Consider the following 22358-nt stretch of genomic DNA (forward strand, 5'->3'; position numbering starts at 1 on the left):
ACCAAAACCAAAGGGAACCCCCTGCTTGTACCTGAGCATGTGCCATGAAGGCCTGCTACCTGCACTGGAGCCATATTTGTTATTCAGAAAAAAACTCCTGAACAATCAAATCACTCTCTCAAGATAAAGTTTAAACATTCCGGCTCTGATGTGTTTCAGTCTTAACAGCCGATGGGTGAAATCTGTGGAGGAGGTAGGCAGCTGAACAGACATGAGCAGTAGTAACTGTGTTTTTGAGGCAAATGATCTGATCCTAATGTACTAAACTTAGAATTGTTATCACAGCTTACCAGGGGTTTAAATATCAGGGGCTGCTTTTGTCCCATATTTCTCCCTTCCAGCTGCTGAATTTTCCTTAAGCTGGCAGGCCTGCAAACCATGTCCAGAGATGTAGTAGCTGTTCAGGAAGGTGCAGAGACATGCTAGCTGGCACTCAACAAATGGAAATCCTATGTGGACCACAGAAAAATTAATTTTCATGGGGAGTTAAATACTGGTGGGTTTGAAAAACAAGGTTGGTTGCTTATAACCTAGTCCTGGTAGAGAAGGCTTGATCTTCTATTACCCTGCATTATGAATGATTTCATAACATTTTAATCACTCCTGCCCTGGACATTAACTCTGAGGAAGACATCACACGCTGCAGCTTCTTATCACCTGTTTCTCTGGGTTTTTGGCAGTATGTCCCTGTACAGCATTTGAGGAAGAGACATCGTGGAGCAGCGCACCGCCCTGTGTCCCTCCATCGCTCCGCTGTCCCTTCACCGCACCGTTTCCACGGTGCCTGCACAGCGGGAGCCTTCGCGGAGCCTTAGTGTCGCGCCGTCGCACACCGCTCGTCTGCTCCTGTCCCCTGTCCCCCGTCCCCTGTGCCCTGTCCCTGCTGCGCTGCGGAGCGCTGGGCACGCTGAGCCATGAGGCGCGTCCCCGCTGCTGCAAACCCCGTGCCACCCCTCGGTGACAGCCCCGGCCGCGCTGCAGGGCGATCCCGCGCTGCCCCCGCGCCCCGCCCCGCGGCCCCGCCCGCACCTGCGGACACCGCCCGCGCCCCCTGGCCCCGCGGGACCGCGCTGCCCCGCCGTGTCACGGCGCTCCCCGTCCTCCCCGCCCACCATCTTCTCCCCTCCCAGACAGGCACGGCCGAGGCGAAGCGGCGGGCGGGCGGCTGCCTCCGTCTCCCTCCCCTTCTCCTCAGATGCCCTTTGCAGGGTTATTATTACAGTTCGTGGCTGCGCTCTGCCTGCCCCCCCTCGCCGCCCGCCCCTGCGCGCTGCGCAGCGCGCTGGCCGCGCTCCCCGCCCGGGCTGGCCGCCGCCCAGGGGTGCGGGATCCCCGCGGCCCGGAGCCAGGGCGCTCCGCTCCCCGCGCCCGCCCCGCCGCGTCCCGCACCCGCTCCCCGCACCATCGCCCCGCTCCTGCTCCCCGCACCATCGCCCCGCACCCGGCGCTGCCCCGGCGGGGCTCGGCCGGCGGCCGGCGGGCGCTGCCCGGTGGCTCCCAGACAGCGGGGGAACGCGGGGCTGCGGATTATTGCAGACTAAGCAGTCTGGCGCTGCAGCATCGTGCGGGGGGAGGCGGGCGGGCAGGGGGAGTGTGTGTGCGTGCGTGTGTGTGTGTGTAAAGGGGGGATGGAGCTGGCAGCTGGCCAGCTACCATCAGAATTAGCTCATTGTTCAATATAACCAGCGCTGGCAAGCAAAACCCAGCCCGAGAGAGGGAATGGGGGGGAAGGAGGGAGGGGGGGAGAGAGAGAGAGAGACTTTCCCCCAGCTACCCCCACCCCTTTTTTCTTTTTTTTTTTTTTTTTTTTTTTTCTTCTCCGAGGCTGCACTTTGGAAGAGGTGCAGTCATTCTTACCCACACCCCCTACCCTCTCTCCACTCCCCCAACTATAAATTCCCTTCTGTAGCATGCTGCCCTTTTGTAATCCACATTTGTGTTTCAGATCATGTAGAAAGGACAGAAAGTGAGCAGGGAGCGGGGGCTTTTGTCTGTAAGTATATGCAATTCCAATCCACAGAATTTTATTTTTTTTAATTAATCCCCTTTCTCTCTCTCCCTCCCTCTCCCTCCCTCTCCCCCCTTTCCGCTTTCTTCTCTCTATGTTTCTCTGTTTCTTTTCATTTCTTTTTGATTTCTTTTTGTCCTTAGCCGGACTTTGCTGCAGCTTGGCTTTCCCCTCTTGGTGCACATTTCCAAACAGGCTTTTTTAAGGAAAATGAGAAAACGTGCAGTATTTGTATCTAACTCTTTGTCTTTGTGCTTTAAGGCTGGATTTCTAGGCTGAGGATTTTTCTGCACACATGCAAGGGGAGATGAGAAGTGATTTTCTAATTTTTTTCCCTTTTCTGGGTTTTGCACTCTGCAAACACCAAAATGCATTTTTGAATCTAATGTGCTCGGCTTTGTTAGCATGCATGCAAGGCTCTAGGATAGGTTTATCATCTCCTTTCTTCTCCCTTGTAAAACGAATCTCCCTCTTCTCCACCCTGACACTGGATTCCTCTCAGGCTGCTGGGGTTTATTTTTAGAAAGCAGTCATTCTTGCAACAGCCTTCTGCATTTTTGCATGTGCAGCAGATAAATTTTGGGTGGTTCTTTTGAGAAAAAAAAAAACAAACAAAAAAAACCCCAAAAAACCAAAACCAAAACAAACCATATTTTGCTGAACGTGTAGTGACGTGCTGCTTTTTTCAAATGTTTCTGTGTACGTTTATAGATATACGAGTTTGCAGTGTTAAATCCAATACGTATGTGTTTGTGTAAACATATGACTCATACCTAATTGTATTTCATACATACATGCTATAGATAAGAAATATGTAATCAATAGAAGAGAACTTTAATTTTTGTCGCTATAAGAGAGCTGATAAAGGAGGTATGCTACCAATTCAGTCCATTAAGAGAGTGATAATTTAAGGTAAATGAGGTAGGACCTACTCTCTTTTTTTTTCTCTCCCTGTTTAAAATAGGGGGTGTGTGTGGAATAGAGAGAGGGAGAAAACTGGAGGTTATGTAATGCAGTGCCATTTCCAAAAATACCTACTCTCTGGGCCGTTACATTGTGTTATACTTGTTCCTTGACTGCAAAAACCCACACACTTAGTAGTATGCCTGGGAACAATGGACCACAAATTACAGTAAACATAGAGTGACAGATTTTTGTCCTCTTGACAGATTTTTACCTGTGTTAACCATTACGTATGGGGCTCTTCAGAAATGTACCCAGTGCTAAGAATAGCATAGGGTTCTGCAAATCCAGGTACCAGGGATTCCTTTGTCCTATATTTAAGCCTACAGACCACCGAAGTGCAGAGATGCATGATATATAAGCATATGTGTGGTTAGAATAATTTGCATGACTTTAATCTTAACCACTGAAGCTTATACTTGGTTCACCCACTGTTATGCTGACAAAAACATACCTTTCAAATATCACAACAGCTGGAATTACTTTTTTTTTCATTTTTAATTTTTTAAAAATTGTTTTCAGATTGTTCTCCTTGTGCTTGAGAGAAACTGCAATCCCAAGACTTAACAGAACCTAAAAATGGTAAGAATTAGTTGCTTTAGCAGAGTATCAATAATTTTTTGTTTCAATACAAACCTTATTTACCTCTTCCCAATACTCATTTATAAATAGGACCTTTATACAACATATTTTTGAGGCTATGGGGATTTGCCATACAATAACTGATGTACTCTGAAAAGCTCCTTATGTTGAATCTTTTATTTTCTTGCATTTTTTGAATAAAAATCTAAAATCTCTCTCTGTGCAGTAAGGCTTATTTAATTGAAACAAGAAATATTTAAGTTACTGTGAAAAATACACATCATAACACAGGTAGCAATGTATGCAGACAAAACAATATCCAGTAATGCCAACACTGACACCTTTCTCCCAGAAAGAAGAAATAGGTCATTGCACTTTGTAAGTGAAACAGATTTAATGTTAGTCTGTCAGGGAAGTACATAAGGTGTAAACTAAATTTTATTATAAGGTTAACCTTCTGAAAACACTACCATTCTTTGTGATCTGTTCTAGAAAAAGTGTCTAGGCCTCAAACCTGACTGAACTTACAGGCACTTGTTTGGAATGTGTTTAATGAACAATAACCTGTTTCCTTTAGTGCTAATTGTGTTTGTATTTTTATTGATTAAAGCCCATTTGTTATATTTTGAGATACCACTGCTGACAAACTCCTGATTTTAAGGATATGCATATAAATATGGTGTTCTCTGAGAAGGACTGTCTCAGAATCAGCAGGACAAAGGTAACAGGTTTTTTTCAGAAAAAGTGCTCAAAGTAGGCAGATTTAGTTTAGATGGTTTGTTATCCTATAACATTCTTAGTTGAGGATGCAGCTATCACTGAAGCATATCTAAATACATGTACTGGCAAAAATGTAATGTATTTTGGGTGCTACATGATAAAATCATGATCAAACCTCAGTTAGTATTGAGCAATGCTTTAAGTAGCATTGCATAGGGTATACATTAGCATAGAATATTTTCCCCAGTGTGAGGTTCTGAGGGACATACTCTTACGAAGATTGGTTAATTTAATTGTATAAATATTATCCCTGTCTGGTTCTTTGGGGTTGTTTTGATATGGGGGAGGAGGGATGATCAAAGAATTATTAAAATAAGCAAATACATACTCTGTTATAAAGGCTTTGTTTTTGTTTTTGGCTCCTTGTTTTATATCATTCCTATCTGCAAAAATAAACTTGCAAATTCTGGAGTTTCAGTCTATTCTGGAACCTACTTTCATCAAAGTGCTTTGCTCATCTGTGTATAAATGAATAGATGGGGGTGGGGAATTAAAAGGGAAATGATTCACTTAAACTGTGAATAGAAATCATGTTAAAATACATGTTGTTCACACAACTGTGGAATATTGGATAAGGCAACTGTTTTCCTACCAACACCAAGGTGACAATCAGCCCACATTTTAGATGTTATGCAGGCTGCTATGTGCAATATATGCCTATCTATGGAACAAAAGATTATTTTAAGTTTAGTTAGGCATAAAATAGCCACTGATTTCTACCAGCAGATGGTTCTATAAATCTAGCAAGGTTCCTGTAGTAGTCAATGAAATCAGTTTTGTAGAGCCACTCTGGACCAGAACATAAAATACAACTTAGAGCTATCCAAATGCAAAAAAACCTGTTGTTACCCACCTGTCCGGTCCCATTGTTTGCTTTGCAGTGTAACATAAATACAAACCTCATTTAGCTATTTTTAAAAGTTCCACTTCTTTTTTGTGATCAGAATTAAACTGTATGATTAGGTTTTACCCCAGCTTGCAAGGTTGTTTAAGATGTGATACTTGGCAGAATCTCTTCTCCTACCACCACCCTTTTTTCCCCTTTTTTTCATTCCTGGCACACTAACACTGAATGTAATACTAAGTCAGACCAGTGACACACTTTCCTTGCAGTAGTGGATACACTTGTCTTTGCCATATTTCTTCTTGGATTAACTGCAAGTATCTCTAACCATTCTAATTTGCAAGAAATACTCTTCTTTGCATATCAACACTTTCTACACACTGCAATACATGACAATAAAAGTTCTTACTTTGTTTTTAATATCACAGTATATGCAAAGGCTCTATCCTGCTCTTACTGGCCAGTGAAAATTTAGCTATTGTGTTTCACTAGACTGAGAGACCTTAAAAAATGGTGGAAAATGACTTTCTTATTCCTTTGCCTGTCTGAAAGTTCATTAATTATTTAGCTAGGCTTACAGTAAAATTTGAAGTGACTGGAATAAACTTGTTAAGTGAGAACAAACAAATTCTTGGTTTAACTTCACTGTCTTACCCTCTTAGTTTCTTAATGTTCTTTTCTCATAAATTGTTTTAAACAGTAAAAGCAAGTTATTTAACACATTAGTTTTCAATGCTTCTTCTCCTTTTCCTCGACTTGGAATTAGAATTACCTGGTTAATTAATCAATCTTTCTTGCACCTGTTTAATAATAATTTCTCAATTTTAAGAGAAACAGAAAAGCAGAAGATTGCACTTTCTATTATTCTTATAATTTTAACTCATAGACATTTTGAGCCATCTTACACAAGAACATTTGCCATTTGAGGATCTGTCCTTACTTCTGCATAATGTATTTTCTTAAGTGTCTACTTGAAGGAGGAAAGAGCGTTTTTTATTTATGTGCAATGTATAAAATCCTGAGGTGAATTAAGTGCTCTTTTAATTTGAAATGCTAGAACTTCTGTATACTACCTTCATGGCAAGTGCTGAGTGTCATGAAATATAAAGTAAAATTTTAGTGCTAACCAGGGGGGAAAAAGTTTCTAACTAAAAAAGAATTTAAAAAAATAATTTGTTTTAAATTTTTTTCTGCCCCATCCAATCATTGAAAGTGATGCAATCATTTAAATAAAGGAACTTGTTAGAAGAGTGGGAGTAAGGAAGTCTTAATTACAGTTTTCTGTGACCTCAAAGAAGGCTCCTACCAAAACCAGGAAAGGGTTGGGGTTTGTGTTGTTTGTTTGTGTTTGTTATGGTAAATATTGGTTTTTAAGGAAAGAAACCAGACTATCATTTTAGACAGTTAGAGAAGTGGTCTGTTTATTTGCTTCCAAAGCACTCAGCTGTGTCCTTTTCTCCTTCTTGTGCATTGTAGGTTAAGTTCTGAGAGCTCACAGAGCAGGTGCTTGAGGAATTCAACCTAACAATAATAAATGCGTATATCACTAAACAGATCCTTAATAATTTAATTTTGACTTTTCTTAAAGTACACAAAAGATAATCTAGAGCCAATCATTAATTTGCTCCTGGCTTACCAAAATGAGACGGCTTTCTTGTCAGCCTGTCTTGCTGGTGTGGAATCTCTAGGCTGGCTGTTGTACAGTATAGCTGTGTCATCCCAGAGCAAAAAGGCTCTGGAAATAGGTCATTTGGGCTGAATGCTTCCTGTAGTGCATCCTTGCTTGAACAAGATCAGTTCTGAGATTTTTCTGTCATATTCTGTCATTTACATTCCCTGCATTTTATAGTCTTACTATGGGAAAAAGAGAAATAGGGGATGATGATGTTTAGGGGTGAAAACAGTTTGGAGAAAAGCCCTTCTTTGTTAAGTCAGAGGGAAAGAAATGATAGCTTGCATTTGGTTGAAAAGAATCACCATCCCATTTCGTTTTTTGTTTGTGTGGGGCATTTTTTTTAGTTTGTAAAGAAATTATAATATCATTTACATTAGGTGAAGATACTTATGAAGCAAATTTTGTGTTTAAGATGTTATCCCAGTTTAGCCATTACTAACCCTTTTCCAGGGAGTTACATGCAGGTGTCTTTACACATTCTGTAATTTTCTGTGCTCCTGGGCTGGAACAGGTCTTCATAATTTTAGGATTATTTGTGGAGAATGGAGCCTAGAATTGGTCTGGCAGAGGCAGGCATTATTTGGAACCTTTTATGTGCTCTGAGGGGAAAAAAAAGGCAAGGTATTGAAATGAGACATTATGTCCAACCTATTACTAGGCACAAACTGGACAAAAGCAGCTCTTGGTCTGGCATGAGAAAACTCATACCTGGTTGATTATTACCAAGCTTGGTACTGGAACTGGAACTGGAGTCTCCTTTATGGTAAGTCAGAGCCACGCAGAACCTGCAGGACTGTCGGGTCCTCTTCTGTTCGTGTATAGCATGGGCATAATTTGGTCAAGGGAAGTAATTGTGAGGGATGAAAGCTAAGCAGTTTTGGCCATCTGAATGTGTATATTGCGCTTTTTTATTATGCTTATGTAATGTGCGTATCATACATTGTGTGTAGTTTATGCAGTGCTGCTTGATTGATGAAAACTCAGGGAGAATTAAAATTTCCAGCTTACAAAGTTTATAAGCAGAAATACAAACAAGTTTTTGGAATACTTCTGTCAAGCCACCTGTTCAGCTGAGCAGAAAACAAACATGTACTTGATTATGAGTATAAAAGAAGAGCTTAAAAAAAAAGTAATTTTTGCCCAGAGGTATAGATACTGTGGATATTTCAGTGGTACAGCTCATATGCACATGAAAAGACAAAAGCTTTTTATATACTTGTTTCTACTCAGTCAGAAATATGCTCTGGGTGTTAAAATTTTGTTACTCTGCCCCAGTATACTCTATCAGAACAGAACTGTGTTGACACGTGGAATGGAGATTTATGCAATACTAGGTCCAGGAAAAATCTTTACTAAATTTTGTCTCAAAGGCTGAAATTCTGGAAAATCAGAAATAAGAATATACATCTAGTAACACTACAGATGTGACATTGGTTTTTAAGGCTTGGGATCTAAAGCCATAACTAACAATATTTTTAGTTTTTTTCTAACATTGGTATACTGCTGCTTCATACTTGAGTTCTGATCCTTGTATATGGCTAAAGAGATGGGAAAAGAATGGCAGTTAATAGTTCTAGAACAACTTCATAAACATAATTCAGTTGGCATCATTTACTGGAAGAGGATATTTTAATAAAAATAGTTTTAACTCTTTGTATTTTGGTTTTATTTCAAATATTTATTCACCTCATCAAACCATATTGATTGAGGGCCCAATCTCAAAAGGTGCAAAAAATATTATTTTCAAATGTTTAATGTAGAATGATAGTATGAATCATTACTTGACTGTTATATGTAATTCAATTTGGACTTCTGGTCTGGCAAATTCACAGTAGCAGGACTGAATGAATCCCTGTGTACAGGTTGCTGGGAGCATTCCTGATGTTTCCTTGTGTAAATATTGCATTAAAACAAACAAACAAGCAAAAACAACCCACCCTCAGAATCAGTAGGATTTTCTCATCCTGCAGGAAGAAATGTCTCTGGAATAATTTTGTTAATAGTAACCTGATTGTCTCTCTACTAGCTTGGCATACTTATGTGGGAGCCAGTTGAAAAAAGTTCTAAGAAATTTGTGTGTCCTCACTGGAGGTGGTAAAAGCCTTGACTTAATACACACATTATCAGAAAGAACCCCTGGCCTCTTCCAGCACTGATATTTAGAAGGCGCACATTGACACCACAGAGCTACTTAGAAAGGTCAAGTTAGAGAGGAACAAATCTTCCTTCTTTGCTTTAAAATGGCTGTGTATCTGTGATAAATCTCCATCATGAAAGCCTATGAGTTTACACAGCTCCTTAGATGAGTCCCAGAACCCACAGATATTTTATTACTTTTAGCCTCCAGAACATACATGATACATTTTGTGCTTTTGTATCTGGAGTAGCACTTAGCTGCATTACTGCCTGCCTAGTAGAGCCTGGTAATAGGCTTCAGGTAAATGTACCATACTGCTTTCAAGCACTTGTTAACAATCAGCTGCCCTCATTACATCTCTTTTAATGAGGTAAGTGAGTAGTGGCTCTACAATGTGGTTCTCTCTCCCGTTTCCAAGAGTATGGCTGGGGCTTTTTAATACTTGCCTGTAAAATGCTGCTTGGGCAAGGGGCTGGCAACTCCTGAGGGGAAAGGAGGGCTCTCGTGGCTGGGCTCAAATCTCTGCCACTGGAAAGCAGTTGGGAGAGGCAGTGAGCTTGCCTCCACTTGGGGAACAGCATCTCTGGTAGGATTTCTGCTCATCCTTTTGGTATGTGAGAGAAAAGATGTTGTAGTCCAAAGCAGTCTCTTGAGCCTTCTGTAAGTTACAGTGTTCAGGCCATTAATTTAGAAATTGTATAGGAAATTTTGAAAAGCAAACACTTTTTTGGGAGACTTCTTGGTGTATACATTTTGTGTACCCCAAGACTGGAGGGCCAGGTTTGAGAGGGCACACAGGAGAAACATTTTTCTGGTCTGTCTCTGTTCTTATTCTTAAGGATTTACTTACTGGCCACTGTTCCTGCTGGTCTTTCCCTTAAGGTCAAAACTCAGTAGAGTGAGGACACTGCACTAAATAGGCTTTTTGGTCAGCCTCTGACCATGCTCTTTTTCTTCCTCTGTAGCTCAAGTAACTTGTCCACATTAGGTATGAAACTACTGAAAAACCACTATGCATCCCTTGGTCCAGAATTTTTGCTGCCATGATGTGTGTTCACCTGAGTTTATAACAAGAGATTTGCTTATGTGCCTCTTGTTCTGCAGTTACCATTAGGTGTAGATGCAAATAGTTACCAATTAAGTTCTACCTTATTGTACTTGAAGAGCAAATAACAAACTCCTATGTAATTAACTGAGAACTTGAGTACTATTTTAATTCTCAGCCCTGTTGTTGTTTTTCTGTGTGTTGCATGTTAAGTAAAGCAGCAAAAAAAATACTGTAGTACAGAGGCAAAAAAAGTGGGGTTGTACTGGGTTCTGAGTTTGGTTTTCTGATGGCTGATTTGCTTCTTTTGATTTCTGTGATGTTTTGCAGTTTCAGAGAACATACACAAAAATTTACTGGAGGAACAAAGTAATTTGCAGCCATTTTATTGCTTAATGGAACTTTCCACATAATACATTTGTTTCTTATTTTTTCTGAAATAAATGCATTCTTTCTCTTTCAAGGAGTGCAATACTGTGGTAATGAGTATCTTTGTAAAAATCATTAATTCATTAAGAAGCTGGAGGAGCATTTATGACAGAGTTCACAATGTACTGTTAGATTTTTTCCTCTTAGTCTTTGTGTATGCATGGTAAATATTAACAATGCTTTGCAATTATTTTTGTGTATTAATGAAGTAAAAAAGCAGCATGACAACACTTGTAGCACACAAGCTGTATGGATCCTAACTGGTGCAGAAAAGTGAAAATTGATCTCTCTTCCTAAAAATTGCATTACATTCAGGTGCTGTGGATTCCTCCCCAGGAAAAGTTAGAAAGCGTTTTCTCTAACTAACCTCATTCAATCACATATGTTAGAAGACAGCTGAAGTTTCTGTAGAGGGCTTCTTACAGGGTAAAGAAGTGGGCACAAGTCTTACATGTAAGTACACACATATAAAAGATGTAACCTGTGTATGGATGAGGGCAGGAATGAGCCCCTTGAAGCAGCTGGTGCAGATAAGCCAAGGAAGGAAACTGCATAGGAACAGACACTTCAGTGTAACCTCAGGAATAGATGCTTTAAGAAAAAAAAAAAGAAACAACAAATGAAAATGGGTTTACAGGGGAGATTTTCCATTAAAATCTAAAAAAACTACCGCCAAGGTCACTTCCTTATGTTATGTAGGGAAGGAGCAAATGACATCCTATTCTGTGAAATTGACAGAAATTGCAGAAGAGATGCCAAAGGACTGTAAAAATCCCCAAATACCTAATGAATAAACTTTATAATTCATGTGCAGTGTGGAGAGGGGGATGCAAGGAAAAGCATACTTGTCTCATTTAGGCCTTTTCATCTCTATGTGGTTGTGAGTTTGAGTCATCAGATGGGGAGGAATAAAAAGCAGCAATAATATCTTCCCCATGAAAAGGCAAAGACATCAAAGGATGCTGATGCAGAGAAGTCAAAGGCAAATTCAGGTGTACAGTTGTCCTGCCATGTTCTGCTGATATGCTGCCAAGTATTAATTATCATTGCAATGGCAGGTAAAGTCTCACAAAAGGGTGAGCCAGTTGGAGCAATCCCAGCTGGAGAATCACGATGTAATTCTTCATCAGTTCTCTCAAACCATTTATCTAACTTTCTTTACTGTGTGGAGTTAACCAAGTGAATTATTGTTTTTCCCCACTGATTTTTTAATGTTCATGGCACTGATGTGGAAAACAGGGATGACAGAAAAATCTGCTGCCCTGACAGGATACTGAAAACATGAAGTCAGGTTATTTGGGATGACTGTTGCTGCACCTCAAGCAGAGGATCAGATTCGTGATGCAGAGACACTCAAGCAAACAAGTTCACAAAATTGTTAAGCCTCCCATCTGCTAAATCACATGTTCACAGAATTTTTAAATTATTAAGCTAAGGTAATGAAGTTGCACTTTAACTTGGGCAAGTTTTGGTTTCTGTTGTTTCAATAGGAAAAGCTTCCTCAGTGAGCCTCTTCCAGAGTCAGCCTATCACAATTGCAGCATCCTGTTCGATCATGAGTACAGCTTCTTAAATATAACAAAGGCTCATCAAAACTTCAAGGACTCATTGAAATAAGGAGTAATGATGAGTACTCTTGATGTAGCCTTGTCTTTGCCCTCTCCAGAAGTCTGGAAAATAAAAGCTGACTGATAGAATACTGCTGCCCAACTAAACTCTTAAAAAGCAGCAACCATTCAGCTGACAGTTGCTATATGTTTTAAATCTTGTGTTCTAGGTTAGCAACACAGTGGATATTTGTATTTTATACTTTCATAATGTTCCCCTCACAGTCTTAAAAATAAATTGCTGCAGATTGGGAGCATTAGTTTACCCCTTGCACTGAAGCAAAGCCTTTAATCCTTGCACAAGCTTTCCCTCCAGTTTGGTTTAAAAAGAATTAGTGAGCTTTTCATTCACAAAATTACTTATTTAGTATTTGAGCAGTGGTGCAGTAAGATTGTTTATGCATTTGGATTGTGATTGTGGGACGTTGGTTAGAAAGAAAATATTTTATTGCAGTAGGAGGCATTTGGGGGAATTGAGAAGTGCATGGTAGGATGTGCTGTGAAAAGTACATCTACAGCTCAAAGTAGCTGGTAACTAAGAAATTTTAAAGGAATGTGGGTACAGAAATGAAGAGCAGTGTTCCTTTTTGGCTATACAGCCCACTCTCAGGAGGAGGGTGGCCTCTCTCCCTCTCTCTGTTCTGGATTAGGCTCACACAGGGCACTTAGTCCCCACAGCTGCACAATGTCATTTTAGTGCTGTTAAATGAGAGAACAAACATGCCTCTTTCTTTCTTTCTTTTCCACACACACCTCTTATCATTCTACTCCATTGTTTCTCAGCATGTTGCCATCTGTGTCTGCTATGACACTGCTAATCCATATAGTAAATCTTTTTCTTATAGTTTTCTTTATTTTTCCTTTCCTAGATAGTCTACTACAGAATTACTGGAGATGGTCACCTTTATTTGGAATTAGGATCTAGAGTACTTGTCATCATTTCCTTTTTGCTTTCATTTCCCTCTGCCTCAAAATTGATTTGTAAGACAAGTTATCTGAAGTTCTCTAAAAGGTGGTTGTTGATTTCCTCAGAGCAGTTGCTCCTCAATAAACTTTTAGTTAAGAAATCAAGAGTGCAGTTGAATACCACTGTAAGTCCTGAACAAGACTCGATTGCAGGAATTTAGTTGTGGTTCACATGGGGGGAAAAAGATATAAAAAGTAATTCCAAGGGCTTTCTCAATTGTTTCTTAACTATAAAAACCTTGGGAATGCTTAACAGGAGTATGATCATTTTAGTAAGTTTAGTATGCCATAAATCTGATGGTTTTTTCCTCTTGGTGGATTTTTCTGAACATTTGAAAGATGCTCTTAATGAATAGGAATGAAGAGTGGGTACCAAATCAATTTTAGCATTTTGATATGACTGATAGAGTATGTTTCATTCAGTTCTGTTAAAATTATTTTATGTATCTGTTTTAAGGCTGGGCAAAATATTGTGCTCCCCTACCATTGTTCTTTAAGAAGGCATGGCTTGCAATGAAAAAAAAACGGAATTGGAATTTTGAATGTTGGTAAAACAGAGGAAGAGCAAAAGAGTTTCTCAGCCTATTGGGCAAAGGAGTAAAAAAGACTCTGCTGGTTTTGAATCCTCCTGGTTTAAACCCAAACCAAAACAACACAAAAAACTCAGTTGTTCTGGAATCTGAGAGAGCTGGTACATAGACTAGGCATTTCTTTTCGTCCACTTTTGCTCTTTCTTCAATATTAAATTTTCTTACTTGTATCCTTTCAGGAGACTGGAGGCTACTAAACTGAACACATACGCATAGACGACCCATAATTCCCAGTTTTCAAGTTGTCAGTGTTTCAGGCAGAACTGCATGTTGCTGTATAGCAGTGTCTCAGGTAGCTCTTCCCAGATGTCATAGTTCATGGATGAAGCTTCCTAGCTTAACTGTCTGGCTAATGAGGATCCAATACTGAGGCTATCAATGTGAGTCAGCATTATGCAGACTTGCACTGACTGCAGTTTTCAATCCATCCTAAAGCTCAGTAATTCTGTTCTGAATCCTGATACTTTGGTTATTTAAGCCAAGCCTGCACTTGCGTAACAGTCACACAGGAAGTACTAAGAAATGAAAATTTGGTGTGTATCAATGGAAGCATTTATTTAGGAGTGTTTGCTTCATGCTAACAGCTGGAATGTTGTAACCCTTACATCCTACTCCATAATGGAGCATTGCTTTCCTCTCTCTGTAGCTCATCTTGCAACATTTATATCAGTAATTTTGAGCGGCTGTCGTTGAATTAATGTTCTATATGTTTTTCTAATACCCTAGTTATCAGTACATTTGAACTTCTAAGTAGTTTCTGCATTTATAAAGCACAGCAAGATGTCATGGTTTGCCTTTTATCTTTTTTTCCCCCTTGTAGTGAATTACAGTAAATCTTAAGTGGACTTCTCTATGCCAGCATCTTTTTTCCATTCCAGAATCTTCCTCCATTTGGCCAGAATCTAAGCCATGATTCTCCAGCCTTTCAGCATTGCTCCCAAGGCAGAGATTTAAAGTCCTTTGTCCATTCAGGACTCTGGTACAGTCATAGCAGAACAGTCACTTCATGTGAAATAGGTCCATGTGATTATTATCTACCAATATGGGCCACAGTATTTGTTTTTGAAGAAGAGAAAAGGATATGAATGGATTTTTTTCTTTACAGAGAATTACTGTGAAAGAGTTTGGGGATTGTGAAGGTTATTTTTTGGGTGGTGGTAGGTTTTGGTGTTTGTTTTTTTTAACCCTGGAGCAGAGTTGTGAGCTCATCTTACAATTTACACCTTTTCCGTCCTGCTTCATTCCCAAAATCCAGCCTCAAACTGCAATTCCTCCAAGTTTTTTATGAATTTAATTTGAGGTTTCCTGTCTTTTTCATTTAACTTCAGGTGCTTATTTTATTCCTATTAGGTTATTAATAGGGATAACACGGCCTGTAGGCAAACCTAAATACATCTCAGGCTCCATGGAAAATATAGACGGTTGTATTCATGATAATGACTAATACTATGTTCTGATGCTTATGCCATCCTCCTAGATACATTTTGTATACTCTTCTGGTGTGAACAGCATGTCCTGTGGTAGAGCTGAACTCCTATTCCTATTTCCCACCACGAGTTTTCACACAGAAAGTATGACTACACAATAAAATCAAGACATAATTGCAGAATGGGTAACTGGTGATTATAAATAGCAACAGAAGAGCTCAGAGGTTACTTGGTATCTTTCATTCAAGTGTTTCAAATATTCAGCGTGAACATTAACTGAATTCACAGGGTGCCCTATGCTATGCATTGGTTATTTTATGTCAAACGCAGCCAGAGAGCTGAACTGGCTTGTCTGAGACCTCAGATATGAAAAAAACCCCACCAATCTGTTGCTTTAATCAGTAGAAAGCACAGTGGTTTATACTGCAGAAAAGCATGGGACAATGTACAAAGCAGGCACTGCCTTGAGCTTTGTGTTTTAAATTGCCCTCCTCTGTGTCCTGCATTATAGAAGAGATCAGTATTTTCTATTGGGAAGATGATTTAAATAATTTTCCAATAATTTCTCCAGGATAGAACTAGTCCAGTTGTGACACCTAATAGTCAACATGCACCTCCACAGAAATGAAAACTTTCCTCATGTTTCAATATATGCACAGTAGCAAGCCCGTGAGTGAAACTGGTCCATCACTTACTTAACCAACAATGAAAGTTTTGATTCCCAAAGTGCAAGCAAATTTGAACGGTGTAATTTATAGTGGCTAGCTCAAAACACTAACAGTTTGACATCCAGGTGTCATGCAGAAAGAGTTCAATTCACCAAACACCAAGGGCCCAGGAGACAGACCCAGCAGGAATTAAATTTAAGAATTTCAACATTGTATGTAACTTGTGCCTCACCACTTCAGCATTTCTGAGACTGAGATGAAGAGATATTCTGATCTTCATCTTGAAGCTGAGAGGCATTAGCTTGATATTTATTCACTTTAACCCCCACTGTAGTCAGTGCCCAGCTTTAGATCTTACCCATTCTACATAGAAGAATTTCCCTGTAGACATTGTAGGCCAGCACCTTAACCATTAAATCCTGCTGCCAGCTATTTTCTTGTATGTGTTTTATAATGTGTTGAAATTTTTTTAATGTGGAAAATACAGGGTGCTAACACAGAATTATAATTGTTTCAATGATCTTACAAAGTTATACATTCTAGTTCACCACTCATTGTGAAAGGATATCAAAGGTGTGTTGCTCTTGTCACCTGCAGTCATCAGCAAAGATAATGAACTTCATTAAACAGCCCTTTGCCAGTGACCTCTGGCAGAAGGGAATGGACATGTTTTCTCACAATATCCTCAGCAAGTTCATTAGCACAGACATCCTCTTATAAAGAATTTATCCGAGGTATTAAAAAAAATGCTCTTATTTATTTTTTTTAAAGCGCCTGTTGAATGCAGATAAACATAAAACAATATAGTTGGAATTCTCTAGGGACAGATGTTGTCATGGGTATAAAAAAATATGCACTAAACATTAAACACTCTGGGCTAAGCTCTACTGACATCAGACTTGATTTCAGTCATGTTGTCTGTCACATGAACACCACTGCATTTAATGAATCTCTCTTTGTTAGTAAGATCTTGTATATATTTATGTCACTGCAGGTTTATCAGCCAGGTTCAATGATTTGGTTAAGCCAGAAGATCTTTCCAACCAGCCGTGGGGATGGGGAATTTCCAAAGGTAAAGTTATTTACGTAATTTCTTTCATGCAATAGTTTGCTAAGATGAAAGTTTTCAGAAAAAAGAATTTAAAACTTGAAAGTTCAATGGATTTTATTTTACAACCACTTCAAAAAGTAGCCAGCTCTCATGATTTCATCATGTGTCTCATGTTACTCTGTTTTTCTTAAAGCCTTGGCTCCTTGCACCATGCAGTTAACTGAAGATTTCAGCTTTCATTTTATAATCATGTTTTTAGCCTTCGGGCTTGCAGAAAACATGGACTCTTGCTGGCTGCACACCAGAAGGAAAACATACTAATTTTCAAAGGCCCATATTTCTTAAGCCTGTCTCATAATTTTACAAGCCTGACATCTGAGTTTTGAATGCCTAATTTTGGCAATGCTTTCCTAGCAATGCAGACGAAAAAGTCAATGATAATGCAGCAGGAGGAACTAGGTGTTGCTTTTCTTTTGTTAAGTGCCTTGAGTGGCTTGAGTAACAAGCATACAAAGCAAGGCAGTTTTCATCTGAGTTTGACAAGAAGTACCACAACATAAAGGCAGAAGATGTGGCTCATTAGACAGAATTAATAAGATTTCATTCTGTTACCATTACTGGTTTAATAAATGTGAATCTGGACATTAAATTTGAGTAGCAAAAGATAACAGATTACGCAGAACTACAGGATGTACATGTTTTATTCTCATATTCCCTTTCATTTACTGGGTCAAGCAGGTAAGCAAAGAAGAGAACACATGGAAAATAATTTTGATTACGTTTCAGTTATTAGCTAGGCTTCTGCTCCCTGTTAACAAAACTCTCCTATTATTCTGTCTGGATAACATTATATTTTCCTGTACACTTTTTCCTCTACAAGGGAACTTCTGAAGTTCATAGGTGGGCTATTTGCAAGCTCACGTGCCAGCCTGCCAGTCTTTAAACTAGCATATGTGTCAGTACTGCCATTCTTGGCATTCACAGTATTCCAACAGTTCAGCCAAGATGACTGGTAGCAGTGCCAGAGCATGATGAATGGGCTCTATAGGGTCATACTTACACCAGATGAATTTGCTAATTTTATGAATCAGCTGTGTGTTAACTAGATTATTTTTATTCAAAATGTTAAGTTAGGAGTTTTCAGTAAGTTGTCATTCATCATCAAATGAAGTTTCTCCTGAAGAACAGGAATGAAGCTATGCACTATGTGCAGCATAGCAACAATGCTGCATTATATTGGATTTATGAATAGCTGTGGGTTTATGCTGTACTTAGCTTAAAATAAAAGTTTCTCAGAAGGGATAACAGTTTCTCAACTAGCCAAAACATATTATAAATCTTTTTCCCCTTTAAAGTTACTGGATTCTTGCTTTTAAAATACAATGTTTTTTTCCTAGCCTTTATGTAATTCTTCAGAAGATTTTTTGGCATATGCTGGTACAATGACCAGTTTTTAGAACTAGCTCCAAACTTTATTTCACAATTGACCTTCAGAAGCAACTTCAGGATTAGTTGCACACAGTCCAGCTTCCAGCAGCATATCATCTTTAACAGAAACTGTGCATCTTTGGAATTTTTTTCATTTGTACTATTAAATTAATTAGGATAAATTGGTGAAAAAACGGCAGAAAGTTTTCAGTCCTCCAGCTGAACAGTTTTATCTACTCAATGCCAAAGAGCTTGAACTGCTGAAAGAATAAAGTAAAATTAGTAGATTTTTAAAAACTATTATTTGAGATAAAAGTGTTTGTTTTGTTTTGTTTTGTTTTGTTTTTTTTTTTTTTAATTTATTTTCATGCAACCAACAAATATAAAAGGCTTCAGTTCTTTATGACAGTTTATTTCCAGACCTTGAAGGGTCACACGGGACTTTATATCTCATGATTGTATGGCAGGATTTCAGGACTGAGGTTGTTTTCACAGCTGAAAAGGAACTGCCCGACACAATGCTTTTGGAAATTTGCCCAGACCTTTGGTCTGTGTGGTGTGCCTGTTTGCATGTGTAAGTTTCTAGTTTTCCCTTCATATCCTGTAATGATACACAAGTAGAAAATTTAGTACAACAAAAAGAAGTAAAAATATTATCATGAGGATGGAATTTTCTAGAGTCCTGTGAGGAAACATGTTTGTACAGTCACTAAAAATTAAATGTTATTTTCTCATTTTGAAATGCTTGCAAAATACCCATATAGGCTCTAGCAAATGTACATTGCAACTCCTTATCCTTCTGCATATGTCCTGGCCAAATTCTGCTCTTTTCCTCCTCTTCTTGATGCCCCAAAGGAACAGGCCACCAGTTGTCTCCAGGAAGGGATTTGCTCTGTGCTCAGACTGAAAACTGCACCTGTGTGCAGTGCAGGACCCCATGGGGAGTTCACCTACCTAAAAGCAGAATTTATCCTGTAAACTGTGATAAATGAAGGGGGAGAGCCATGGGATGGCTTCAGTCTCAGCACAAGTAAATGTAGCAAGTATGAACACCCCAGTGAAAATTCTGGGTTTGAGGAGCCAGGAAAGGAAAATTGCTGAAAATGGCACTTTATTGGTCATTGGGAAACTGCCATGTGTTTAATTCCTAATTCAGAAATTCACAACCCTCATATCAGAAAAAAAAATGAACTTGGATAACTTTAATTTCTTAAACAAAGAGACGCACTATGCTTATGTGACAAACATATCCTAAACAATATGAGCAATAAAACACCGTTACAACTCTTACCTTTTAAACACAAAAGACATAGACATTTTTCCCCTTAAGATATATTACTAGCTCAACAAATTATTTTTGTTTCAGATCTCATAGTGACATATCATCAGCAGAGTACTTTAGGCACATGCTTAGCCTTTAGGCTTCATTCTGAGGCTTAAAATGAACATTTATTTAAATGCTGTTTAAAAACTTTGCTGAATAGGCACAGTTAATATGTATGGTTAACAAAGATCTGAGGCATCTGGCTTATATGGCACACCACTTCCTTACCTGCCCAGAACAAGAAAGACACTGCAGTGTTTCTAGTGTGCTCTTTTTGATGGATTAATATAAGGAAGTGACTTACTAGTGTACGTAAGTTAAACAGTAAGGTTTTTAAAAAATGAGAGGTCTAAGCTGGAAAAAGTTCTCTTAATATTAAAATGATCTTTCATAAACAAGATGCACTTTTATGTTGGCTCGTCCGCATTTTTTGCTGCTAGGACACATTCATTCATGCCCAAGTAAAATGTTTTTCCCAGGTGCTGCAAGAACTGCCTGGTTTTCAAACAACCCCTTTGTTCTCTGTGGCATCAGTATTTACAGGCAATTCAGTCATGTTTAGTAGATGAACTAAAGCTGGGGAACTATGGAAAGCTTAGGATGGGAGAAGGGAGCACCCCACCAAACAGAAGCACAGCTAATATCACTTTTTCCTCTCCACAGGGAAGTCTCCCCATCTCGAAGGAAGTGAATCGCAAGAAAAGTGAGGTGGAGGGGGCGTGCCTGGCTCCAGCAAGTGGCTATGGACAACATTTCACCAAAATCAATTACCTCTACACTTTCTAAACATTATTTCTCCATTCATATTACATATGGTGTATGGGTTTGATGAGGTCATGGTGTCATGTATTGGAAATTGTTTCTGTGTAAATCATCAAGTGTAAGAAGAAACTATGGGACTCTGAGCCTTGCTTTAGAGAATAACAGTGGACAAACGTGTACCATAAAAACTAGTTTTTAACATTCTAACTCAAGCGAAAGCTCTCAGAATTTCACACTGTGAATCCATGTTTACAAACATTACAGGTGGGCCCTCAGGCCTGGTTCTACCACAGCAATGTCTTTCACTACTCAAACTCCACAGCTCACACACAACTGGTAAACCACTCTCTCCATTTCCACCAACCCAAACTGCTTCTTGCAGAGGCTGAGAGTCCCCCTTTTTTTTCATTTAGATGTAACAAGCCTAGTAGTTTATTTTCATTGATTGTCTATATATCTCTATATTTTATCCATGTACTCTTTTGATGTATAGAAGTAGTATGAAACTCATGGTTTCCTTGTGGTAAGTGATTGTGATGCTGCCACGGGATTTGAGACACTGATGAATGGTGCTATTTTGGACTTTAAATATGCTCCTTGGCAAGGTAGCTCTGATGGAGTTATTTTTTATTTCCATGTTCTGAGAAGGTGTTGGTACTTTGTTTTTCTGAATGTTGTTCTTTAGACTGGACTGACTTGTTTACTTGTGTCTTCAGTGTGGCTTTCTTATTCAGTGCTGTAGGTGAGTAACTACTTATAGTGTACAAGTGAGGAACTGATTCCCTATCAGTGTCCACTCACAAACATGCAGTTATAGTGGGAGCAATCACAAAACTGTAATTTTCGTAAAATCTCCTTTCTGACTCCTATCCACCTTATGGAGAAAGATGAGCAATAATTTTCCACCAACTTCTCAAAATCTCTTGATTTTTGTCTTTTTTTCTTACAAGCCTTTTTTAAAGAAGGGACAAGTTTTAATGTCCTCTTCAAATCCATAAACTAGGGGATATAGTAAGAAAAATACAGCAAATTTCTGGGAAGAGAAGTCCTAAAGGGGAAAGAGTACACTTCCACAGTACTATCTACGTGGACTTTACATTTTTGTTCTTGCTCCCAAACTACTATCAATACAAAATAACACAAACCACAAAACTAAGCAGTATCATCTACTCATGGAGTGTTGTTGTGTTAGACACAGTCTGAAAGCCCACCTTAATTTTTTATATAATTCTGTCTTTTAGCTCTTCCTTTTACAGGGCAGGCCTTGTTCTGAACTGTCTTAGCTTCTGACTGTTAAATACCAATGCATGCACTGCACTTCTAGATGTCTTTCCTTTCCCTACCTTCTGTATCCCTTTCCTTGTACACTTTATTTTCCAATAGAATAGATATGTCTGCTGTGCTGTATATAGAGCAAGAAGTAATATTCAGCAGTTGTGGCATTTATGTATAGTTGCAGTTGTGTACTGCTGAAAATGCAAGCTTTTGTAACAATGTGATCTTTAATAATGCAAGTACCCAATGTATTTTAGCTATTTTAGTAGGATTTGTTCAATAAATATGCAAGCTCTAAGGGTAGCTGTGATGTGTCTCTTTCCTTATTACAATAAGGGGAGGGTTCCTTTCACTGATTGTTTTCACCTGTTCTTTTCCTGAATCCTGAGGTTTGTTTCAGGACTATCTGGTGAAGTAAAAGGTGACTCCTTTTTCTACTTGCTAAACAATAGCTATCAAGATAACCTAAATGCCAGACCTGGATCTGGGAAATGATAGCTTGCTGGACAATGGCAGTCACATACTTGGCTTCCCAGACTGCTGAGTGGCTGGGTCAGATGTGACACTCAATGCCATTTTTAGTAGCCCCAGGAGAACACTCTGGGGCTGTGCATGGCAAATACAATACATTTCATTTTCCAACTCTGGTAAACTGAATTAAAAGGTAATTTTCCTTGTGTGGGTAATACAGTTTAAAATAGTGTTGATACAGTCCTCTCTTAAAAACACTTTTATTGGTGGAAAAGTAACACACGCATTGGTAAGTTTTAGAACATATATTGGTTTCATTATAGTAT

At 39.1% G+C, this 22358-nt stretch overlaps 1 protein-coding gene across 6 annotated transcripts; it reads left to right on the forward strand.

The window, feature by feature from the left end:
- Positions 1-1184: 1184 nt before the first annotated feature.
- Positions 1185-21864, forward strand: NREP (neuronal regeneration related protein). 6 transcript variants are annotated; one of them, XM_069002615.1, is made up of 6 exons: positions 1185-1209; positions 1946-1993; positions 3494-3553; positions 7511-7615; positions 16716-16793; positions 20188-21864. In XM_069002615.1, the coding sequence occupies exons 3-6, from the start codon at positions 3551-3553 to the stop codon at positions 20308-20310; spliced, it is 309 nt and encodes a 102-aa protein (XP_068858716.1). In that variant the 5' UTR covers positions 1185-1209; positions 1946-1993; positions 3494-3550; the 3' UTR covers positions 20311-21864. The 6 variants fall into 6 exon arrangements, with proteins under 6 accessions (XP_068858716.1, XP_068858717.1, XP_068858715.1 ...); XM_069002616.1 differs by lacking the exon at positions 1185-1209 and adding an exon at positions 1303-1321; XM_069002614.1 differs by lacking the exon at positions 1185-1209 and adding an exon at positions 1610-1841.
- Positions 21865-22358: the final 494 nt, after the last annotated feature.

Source organism: Aphelocoma coerulescens (genome assembly GCF_041296385.1).
Source record: "Aphelocoma coerulescens isolate FSJ_1873_10779 chromosome Z unlocalized genomic scaffold, UR_Acoe_1.0 ChrZ_unloc_scaf_1, whole genome shotgun sequence".
In the NCBI taxonomy this organism is placed as follows: Eukaryota; Metazoa; Chordata; class Aves; order Passeriformes; family Corvidae; genus Aphelocoma; species Aphelocoma coerulescens.

Bases quoted from the DNA above. Each gene is read 5' to 3' on its own strand.
- NREP (XM_069002612.1), top strand. From the start codon at position 4,218: ATGCATATAAATATGGTGTTCTCTGAGAAGGACTGTCTCAGAATCAGC. The intron at 4,275-7,510 runs GTAACAGGTTTT...ACCTATTACTAG, and splicing joins TCAGAATCAGCAGGACAAAG to GCACAAACTGGACAAAAGCA. The intron at 7,616-16,715 runs GTAAGTCAGAGC...ATGTCACTGCAG, and splicing joins GAACTGGAGTCTCCTTTATG to GTTTATCAGCCAGGTTCAAT.